Genomic DNA, 10,000 nt, shown 5'->3' on the forward strand with positions numbered 1-10,000 from the left:
AATAACTCCTTCAAATAACTCATTTTTTTGCACTGCAATATGGTTTTATTTAAGTATCATCTTTGTCTTCATTGATTTAGTTTGTTAGGAGAAATAAAAACAGACAAATGAGTCAACAGCAAGAGTATAGATGTTTAAAATGTGGATCATTCGAACTCTATATAGAGTTTAATGAGAAATGAGTTTAGATTTCTGACTGATTTTGCTTCACGCTTCAAACTCTCTCTTTTTTACAAAAAAAAATGCATTAATGTGAAAGGGTTTGGTAACACTTTATTTCACAGTGTCCTTGTTACATATGTTACATGTACTTACTGTAGTAATAACAGTAAATTATGCATAATTACATGCAACTAACCCTCAACCAAACCCTAACCCTATAGTAAGTACATGTTGGTAATTAATATCACTCAGTACTTAAATATATAATTACACTGTAACAATGACACCTTAAAATAAAGTGTATGGTTTGGTTTATTCACAAATACTACAAAATCGACCTTTATATGTCATCTTTACGATGTGGATCATTCCCTCGGTTGCGGAGTTTAACTCCAGTTTGAGATGTAGTCGAGATTTCTTCTGCAAATCTGAGCTCAGTTTGAGATGTAGTCGAGATTTCTCCTGCAAATCTGAGCTCAGTTTGAGATGTAGTCGAGATTTCTCCTGCAAATCTGAGCTCAGTTTGAGATGTAGTCGAGATTTCTCCTGCAAATCTGGAGTTGAGGGTTTATTTTTTCAGGAGAAACTCAAGCAAAAGTCTCAGTTTGTGGAATCTCTCTTTTATGAGTATCTCAACAGGCTCTTCTTATGAAGCACGTGTGAATCCTAATGAAGTTCAGCTCTGGTGTGTGTGTGTGTGTGTGTGTGTGTGTGTGTGTGTGTGTGTGTGTGTGTGTGTGTGTGTGTGTGTGTGTGTGTGTGTGTGTGTGTGTGTGTGTGTGTGTGTGTGTGTGTGTGTGGCTCAGAGGACATGTTGTTGTGTGTTTGAGTTGGGTTGCGATAGAGATGACAGTAAATCAGCGCCACATTGATCCTCACTATCTGAGAGATCAGATCAGATTAGATCTTGATGAAGATGAAGTCATAGGTTTTGCTCTTCGCCTTTAATAATTGGGAACGCTTTAATATTTCAGATGTTTATTATGAGATTGAAGATACAGATTTGCAGACGTCTTATTCACTCAGATGTGTTTCCACAAGAGATCTCACTTTTACTCGGGTTTACAATGATTTGCCATCGAAAGTCAAATCTATGCTCAAACTATTTCTATATATATTTATATAAAAATATCTATATAACTCAAAACTCCATTAAGTCTCCTGAACCATGAAAGAGCAAACTCTGAGTGAGCAATACAATATCTATATGTCTATTTCTTTATGTTTCTATATACTATATATATATACATCAAGACATCTAAAACTCTAAATTATATATATATATGTAAGTGCTGTCAGTTGGTTAATTAATAATTAACCAACCATAAAAATAAAAAAATTCTGGTAATGAAATTAGTAACACCAGCCAATAAATATTACAGTATTATTGAAGCCCTCATTTTAAACATTCAATAGGCTTTAAAAAATATAACCACTTTTAATTTCAGTAAACTTAAAACAGTCTTCACTTAAACCTTTTATAATACATTTTTAGTGTAGCTGTGACACTAACACACACACACACACACACACACACATACTGATTAGATATATGATATTTAAAGCAGATTTAGCTTTATTTACGCTTCAGACTCGCTACTATCATCCGGACTGTTCTGTGGGTCAACGTTCATATTCAGATCAAGTGTCTTCATTAAAGTATTAGAGCAGCGTCTATCCAGCTCATATAGTGAGTATTAATCCACTATAATCCTAAGAAACTCTGTTTATGATTGGATGGGGGGAAAAAGATCCATTAATGTGACAAAAAAGGGTTTTTCGGTGTGACGTTCTGCTCTGCGCGAGTCTGAATCGTAAAGTAAATGGTGTGATATAATACTTTATGACTTCTGGAGAGAACTGAGAGAAATCCACAGAAAAGACCAAAAGCAGCCAATGAATGTGATTATCCTCTGGGACGAGGAACAATGCAGGGATGTTTTCTGGTTTAACCCTTCACGCACCAGCACATGAGCCTTTAACCCTTGGTTTGATTGATCTGAGCAATAAAACATGCAGTATAATGTAACCAATAAGACCAAAAACATGCACTATCATACTAAACGGGGTCTATTTTGGCTTAAACATCTGGAACCGGATTCTGTAAAGTCTAATTCAGAATTAACTGTGAGTGTGAACATCCGCTGTACTCTCGTTTAACACGTTTAATTAAGTCCTGTATTAGTGTTGCGATATTGAATCTGATATAGTCGTCTAAATAAAACGTCCTCGGATGAAGAGAGAGAGATTTGACGACGTGAGAGAGAGAGAGAGAGAGAGATGGAGGAAAAAAGCAGTAAGATTAAAAGCGAACATTTGTTTTGTGTATGTATGCTGCTCTCTGCCAAAAGCCAGTAATTTTGGATGAATCTAAAACAGCTTTCCTGGCGCTGTCCCACTTCACGCCTCCTGCCAGGAAAGACTTTTTTCACCTGTTTATATGCAGGTAAAGTATACTCTACAGAGTGCCCCCGAATGAGGTCTTTTTTTCCAACTCAACACGAAACCCTTATATAAGTGTGTGTGTGTGTGTGTGTGGACCACAGGAGCTGAAACAGGTAGACAGGACCTGTGTGACTGAAGTGGAACTTTAACTACATCAGCATGTAAACTGAAGGAGCCTGTAAAACATATACATCACTCTTTATCATCAGTGCTCTTCCCTTTTAACCGTAGGGACGGGGGAAGAGTGTGTGCTATATACACACACTGCAAAACAATCATGTTTTTGTCTTGTTTTGTTTTGTCAGGCTTTTGGAAAGTCAAGGCTCTACTAGAACAGGTTTTCCTGCTTGAATGTTAATTATTTTCCTCATATTCTCCATTGTTGCGGCTCCTCTCTTCCCAGTCTGTCAGTAACGCTCTGTTTACTTCCTGTCTCTATGAAGCCCCTCCTTCTGAAAAGCACACTGTGCTCTGATTGGTCGGCTGGAGCAGTGTGTTATGATTGGTCGAGCGCTTCGAGTGTGTTTGGGAAATGTCCCGCCCCTTTCCATAACCGCCAGTTTAACACACTACTAACTAACTCAACCAGGCCCCGCCCCTTTATTCTGCGCATAAATTATTTAAATTAGGAATATTGTGACGTGTTTGTAGTCGGATATTTGTTCTTGTTTTAAGGATAAACTCAATACATTTTGATACTAGGGCATTAGTCATGAGGGCGATTTGCTTCTCAAGTAAATGTATCTTGATTTCAGAGTGTGTGTGAATCAGGCACAGGAGAGACGGACACACACCACAACAGACAGTAATTGAGGTGTTTTGTGAATAGGATCTGTCTATTGTTCCTTCAAAGAGAAAAGCGGAGCGCCTCGAGCTAAATGACGTGAGAAGTTCTGTCAAAAACTGTTGCGTTTGCCAGCGTTAGTAAATACAAACACATTTGTATGCAGAAACATCTGAAGCGAATCAAAACTTAAGAAATACCTACACAACGTTTAGTGGTTTAAAGCCAGCATTAACTTATTGTTGTAATCTGAAGTATTTCTATGTGAATTACAGCGATTTAAAAAAAACTTTAAAAAAACAATCTAGGGAATTATTAATGACAACTAACAAAAAGGCGGAGCAAGTTATTATATTTTGAGAATGATTATGAAAGCAAACATTTGCTTATATAATGTAGACTGATGAATCATTCTCAATAAAACCAGGAACATGCATTAAGAAAGTAAATAGAGTCTGTTTTGATTTCATGTTGACTTAAAACACTTGGAGTCGAGGATCAGACACATCCAGGCTATGATGATGTAAACAGATCGGCCTGTAAATTATTCCACAGATCATCAAGAGAAAATCAAAAATTGTACGTATGCCTGTTTAGCTTTTTACTTCTGCTGATTGTATTTAGGCCTTAATTTGTGTTTGTGAAGATGAACAAAACGTGTAAGAATCATAAACTGTTGTTAGTCACTGAGAAATTTGATAATTCAGCAATAATCCAAAAATCCAAATGGGAAAATCCCATTTCTTCCCAGTTTTTGTTGTCGAGGGAACCACTTCAAAATTTCACATTTAATTCAACGTGTTGATTCTTTGTGCTTATTTGCGAACTTATTATTAAAATATATTATATTTATATCATTATTATTATTTTTACGAATAATTGCTATATTTATTGTAAATAAACACTTGAAAGTGAAAGTGAGGATGGGAGAGTTGTGTCTGATTTAATTAGTAAGATCCTGATCGGATCCAGAAAAGAGGGAGACGGGATGAGGAAAGGCCAAACGCATCAGCTGGGAGGAATTCCTCGAATTCTCTGCACACGTCTGTCTGTGCGTGGGACGAACACTAATGTAAAAGACAGCTGTGAAAATCAATTAATCTTGTTGAACGAGAAGCCGTAATGAGTCACGCTTCTGGGAAAGAGGAAGTTGCGCATGTAACAAACCAATGGACCTTTGAATTAAGAATTAACACCTAAAAACTCTTAATTTAGAGTTATAATAATACATATAGATCTCTTTTAACCATTCAAGTAATTGGTTAGTCATTTACTCACCCTTTCATTGCAAACCCATATGATTTTTCAGTAACACTTTATTTTACAGTGTCCTTGTTACTTGTTACATGTAGTTACCATAGTAATAACAGTAAATTATGCATAATTACATGCAACTTAATCGACTATTGCGACATTATTTTTAATCGATTAATATTTTTAATTCAAAATTATTTTGAAGACGTAGGCGTGTTATCCAAGCATTATTGACAAGGAAAGACCCTTATACTGTGATATATTCCGTAATATTCCTTTTTCGAATTGCCTGAAAAACCACCTCATGCGAGTGTAACATTTTATTTGCGATATATGGGATTGTTTGCGCAATTGACGATATGCCAAGTTATGCCACGAATATGCGAGTTAAATTTGAGAGTATTTTCTATATGCATAATGTAGTTATGTTGCATAATAATTACATGCAACTAACCCTCAACCAAACACCAATCCTACCCTAACCCTATAGTAAGCACATGTAATTACTTAATATTATTCATTACCAAAATGTATAATTACCCTGTAACAGAGACACCTTTAAATAAAGTGTTACACTTTATTATAAGGTGTCATTGTTACAGTGTAATTATATATTTAAGTACTGAGTGATATTAATTAACAACATGTACTTCCTATTGGGTTAGGGTAGGATTGGTGTTTGGTTGAGGGTTAGTTGCATGTAATTATGCATAATTTATAGTTATTACTATGGTAACTACATGTAACATGTAACAAGGACAATGTAAAAAAGTGTTACCAAATAAAGTGTAACCGAAAAATCATATGGGTTTGCAATGAAAGGGTGGTGAGTAAATGATTAACCAATTACTTTAATGGTTAAAAGAGATCTATATGTATTATTATCACTCTACATTAGTTGTGGCACTATTTTGGTCTTCGGACACTGGCAGTTTTTAAGTGTTAATAAACTAAACTAGACAGTTTTAACTGTAACCAGAATGGAAAATTCGGTCGAGACGATGATCTGGGCTTCTGGGGGCCGAAATATCCACCGTCTCACATATAAATATAATATAAAATAGAAAGTTCGATGCAAAAAAACCCCGTACTGCTCCAGAAACCTGCTGAGTGACAAGCGCTCACGGCTGGCCAAAGCTAAAGATCAGCCAGTGCGGAAAAGGTCTTTGCTTACGCGTGTCTGAAACCTGGCACCGAAAGGCCAACAATAGCCTTCAGTCACACACACACACACACACACACCTGCACAAGCTGACAAACTACATCACCTGAGGAGCTTTAGCGCACAGATGACTACCTACTAACCCCAAATGTCAGCTGACTTACCTTTCACAGGTAAAAGTCCATCAGTTTGAAGACATTGCTCTTCAGGAGACGTGCGCCAGTGTTAAAAGTTGTTTTCTGAGCGGTTATAACAGTAGCTAATGTGAAGGTTAAAGACAGTTGACTGCTTTTATTATCATTATGAAATAGAGCTGTGCAGGCATTGCATTCATTTTATTTTATAATGCAATTCAATGCAATAACTAAATTTCATTTTTGTTCAATGATTTTACTTATAGCTTTACTCAGACTGCGTCTTAAGGCCTGTTCACACCAAGGATGATACCTATAATGATAAAGATGTAATATTAAAGCCCCCCTGTGGTGAAACTCAAGCTTTTAATGTAGTTTATGTGTCTATGTGGTGTTATTAATATGCTTTAAGACAAACCATGTGTAAGTTCATAAGTCGACAGCATTGCTGAGTGTTTCCTCCTTAAAACTGCAGTGAACCAAAGACAGTCTCAAACACACGCTTTGAAATCGCTGGTGTTTCTGACGTCACAAACTACCTTGTAACCAATCAGATCAACGTGTGATCGTCAACCAGTGGATCTCTGAGCTGAGTGAGTGGAGGCGGGGCTCATTTGCATATTCATAGAACCACGCATACTAAATGAGGCAGGGGTGTCAAGTTACATTCAAGATATTTTAAGACATGCATAATGTTTTTTCAAAGAAAAAACGTTAAATATGTCATTATGGTGATCAAAGATGATAAAATGATTGACTACGGGGGACTTTGGTTCACAGCAGTTTAAAAGAGAAAATACTCAGCAATGGTGTCGACTTATGAATTTACACATGTTTTGTCTTAAAGCGTATTAAAAACACCACATAGACATATAAACAACATTAAAAGCTTGATTTTCACCACAGGGGAACTGTAAAATGTTCTTCACACTCCTCAAAAAGTTTCTTTTTAAAAGTGTTCATTGGAAGGTTCTCCGGGGAACCCAAATGTTTCCTCTGTGGCGTTTCTGAGTGTATATAAGAAGAAAGAAAAAAACTCCTGAAAGAGTTCTGCCGCTCTTTTGCCACATCTGTCTCTCATGTAAACAGAGAGGAGTTGATTCCTGAGTCTTTGTTAGGACTCCCAGTCGTCACCTCCCATTCTCTCTCTCTCTCTCTCTCTCTCTCTCTCTCTCTGAGACAGTTTAGAAACTTTCCCATCACAGTATTGGTGGGTTGATCTGACTCCTCTATAACAGAAGTGAGTCAGTCAGTGCCGGACAGACCACCTGGAACACACACACACACACACCAATCTCCAATCTCCTCTGGATTCTCATGGTCGAGATCATCTCAGAGAAAGCGAAGGACGTAATGCTGAAGGACTCGTTCACCTGGACTCATTGATTTGTTTGTTTGTGTTTGATCGCAGCCTGGAAACTTTGAGGAGACTCGCGCTCTGTCTCGCAGGACAGAAGAGACCGAGACACAGACATCATTGTGAGTACGTTTCTCTCCTGTTGCTCATCATGGGGCTTTTTTTTTTTTTTTTTGTGGACTTACTGGAATTCCAACATGTTGAACTGGTTTAAGTTAAAGCCGCCGTGTCTCTCTGAACTCGTCTTCAGTATGTGAAGAGAAATGCACTCTTATAAATAAAGGGTCATCAATGTTCTCATGAAGAACATCACAAGTGCTTCAACTAATATCTCAACATTCTTAAATCAAGAAACGCTAACTTGAGAAGCAAAATGATTTCTGGGAAATTGATAAAAATTAAGTATGTTTGTGCTTAAAACGATAAAAAAAAAAAAAGAAAAAAAAAATCTCCCAATGGAAGTAAAAAAATAACCTTTAATTCAAGTGGAAAACAAGATCATTTTCATGCATGAACTCACTTACGGCAATTTTGATAAAATGTTGCTTCTGAAGTATAATTATTTAAAAAAAAATTTAAGAATGTTTAGATATTCGTACTGGAAAACAAGGCAAAAAATGCTGAGTATGTTTCTCCCAGTGAGGGTCAAAAAATAATCTTAATTAAAATGGAAAACGATCATTTTTCGAGCTCCACTGACAGGTATATTTCTTGTTTCATGCATAAACTCACTTACTAAATATAACATGCTTCTGAAGTAAATGTGTCTTGATTTTAAGAATATTTAGATATTTTTACTGTAAAACAAGGCAAAAAAAATGCTGAGTAAGAATCTTTTTTTTTGCAGTGCATGGAACTTTTTCATTGCACAAAAGCTGCTTTATAGTGCAAAAAGGCTCCATAGATTATTGAATGTTCTTCACACTAAGAAGAAAAAAAAAAGCTTCACTGAAAGGTTCTTCGGGGAACTATTATTATTTCTAATGCATAAGACTAATGCGCTGTATGATTGAACATATTCACAAGAACGAGATACTAAATGGCACTTTGGAGAGGCGTAGAGTGAACAGAACACGAATCCTCGTGGTAAAGCTGAATCGTGATCGTTGATGAGTGTGGTGTGTGTGTGTGTGTGTGTGTGTGTTTGCTCAGGTCCGCTGAGGATGAGGATGGTGTGTACTAGAAGGGTTCTCCAGCACTGGGTCTTTGCTCTGTTCTTACTGTGTTCTCCTGTCCCGCACCACGGCCGGCCCGTCGATGCCCTCAGCAGCCGAATGTAAGTGACACTGCACATCACTGAGTTATTCCTGGATGGAAACACCTGAATGTTTTGCTAAAGCATGTGTTTTACTGTTGATCTTAGAGTTAGTGTTTCATCTGTGCAATGGACACGTCTTGTTGAAGAGAAGTCAAGTCTGCTTTATTGCTATAGTGCAATACTGGATGTTTCACAGCAATAGTTTCAAACTCAGTGTCAGGTCTACATGAAGACAATAGTGTCATTCAACTCAGTTCAATGTTGATTCAGTTCTGTTCAATAACAGTGTTAACATTGCAAAGTTCATCAGTTATGAGAGAACTAGTGTCTTTATCTACTTATCGGACTTATGATTTCCAATATGATAAAACTATAATTGAAAGAGGGATCTGAGATCTTTTCATGCAAAACAAGAAACAAGCAACGTTTTTAAACGTTTTCTAAAGCAAATGTTGAGATCTGGTGACTGTGTGTGTGTGTGTGTGTGTGTGTGTGTGTGTGTGTGTGTGTGTGTGTGTGTGTGTGTGTGTGTGTGTGTGTGTGTGTGTGTGTGTGTGTGTGTGTGTGTGTGTGTGTGTGTGTCGTTTGGCTGTGATGCACTGGAAAACACTCCGGTTTTTGGATCGTGCTGGAAGGTGTTTAGATAGTCTGAGCCCACCTGTGTGTTTGCTCTGGGCTCAAGGGACCCACCTGCTGATCACACACACACACACACACACACACACACACACAGAGATGCTTTTGTGACGGATGCTGTCCTCTGATAGTGAAGCATGAGAGAGAGAGAGAGAGACTAAGAGAGAGAGAGAGAGACACTTAGAGAGAGATTGAGCTTGAAAGAGAGAGACACAGAGAGAGACACTGAGAGAGAGAGAGAGAGAGAGACACTGTGAGAGAGAGAGAGACACTGAGAGAGAGAGAGACACTGAGAGAGAGAGACACTGTGAGAGAGAGAGAGACACTGTGAGAGAGAGAGACACTGAGAGAGAGAGAGAGACTGAGAGAGACACTGAGAGAGAGAGAGACACTGTGAGAGAGAGAGAGACACTGAGAGAGAGAGAGAGAGACTGAGAGAGACACTGAGAGAGAGAGAGAGAGACACTGAGAGACTGAGAGACTGAGAGAGAGATGGTCACACTTGAGTCGAGCTCCAGATAAAGATAATTTTACCACAAAACGAGAGAAAAATAAAAGATTTAACATTAAAAAAAAGACGTCTAGACAAGGTTTGTGTTGAATTGGGACAGTTTATTTATGTTTTGTCACACCTGAGTCTGAGGAAAGTTCAGGAGCAGATCATCACAGGATAACCCTCGACAGAAGAGGACATTCATGTAGAAGAGGAGAACATAAACAACATGACTGAGGAGAAAGCTGACAGGGAAAGACAGTGTGAACAGAGCGCCACTTCATATCTGGAGTCTTCGCTCAGACGAACAGAGAT

At 37.7% G+C, this 10,000-nt stretch overlaps 1 protein-coding gene across 4 annotated transcripts in view; it reads left to right on the forward strand.

The window, feature by feature from the left end:
* Positions 1-10,000, forward strand: part of pthlha (parathyroid hormone-like hormone a) — a 19,913-nt gene that overhangs the window by 392 nt on the left and 9,521 nt on the right. The window contains exons 2-3 of one of the 4 annotated variants that reach the window (XM_082166850.1): positions 7,353-7,424; positions 8,451-8,574. In XM_082166850.1, the coding sequence (XP_082022976.1) occupies positions 8,462-8,574 (113 nt within the window). In that variant the 5' untranslated portion in view covers positions 7,353-7,424; positions 8,451-8,461. Of the gene's footprint in view, positions 1-7,128; positions 7,425-8,450; positions 8,575-10,000 lie in introns of those variants that run through there. The other 3 variants (XM_082166849.1, XM_082166852.1, XM_082166851.1) reach the window with 3 other exon arrangements.

The sequence above is a fragment of the Leuciscus leuciscus genome, assembly GCF_965113295.1.
Source record: "Leuciscus leuciscus genome assembly, chromosome: 4".
Taxonomy (NCBI): domain Eukaryota; kingdom Metazoa; phylum Chordata; class Actinopteri; order Cypriniformes; family Leuciscidae; genus Leuciscus; species Leuciscus leuciscus.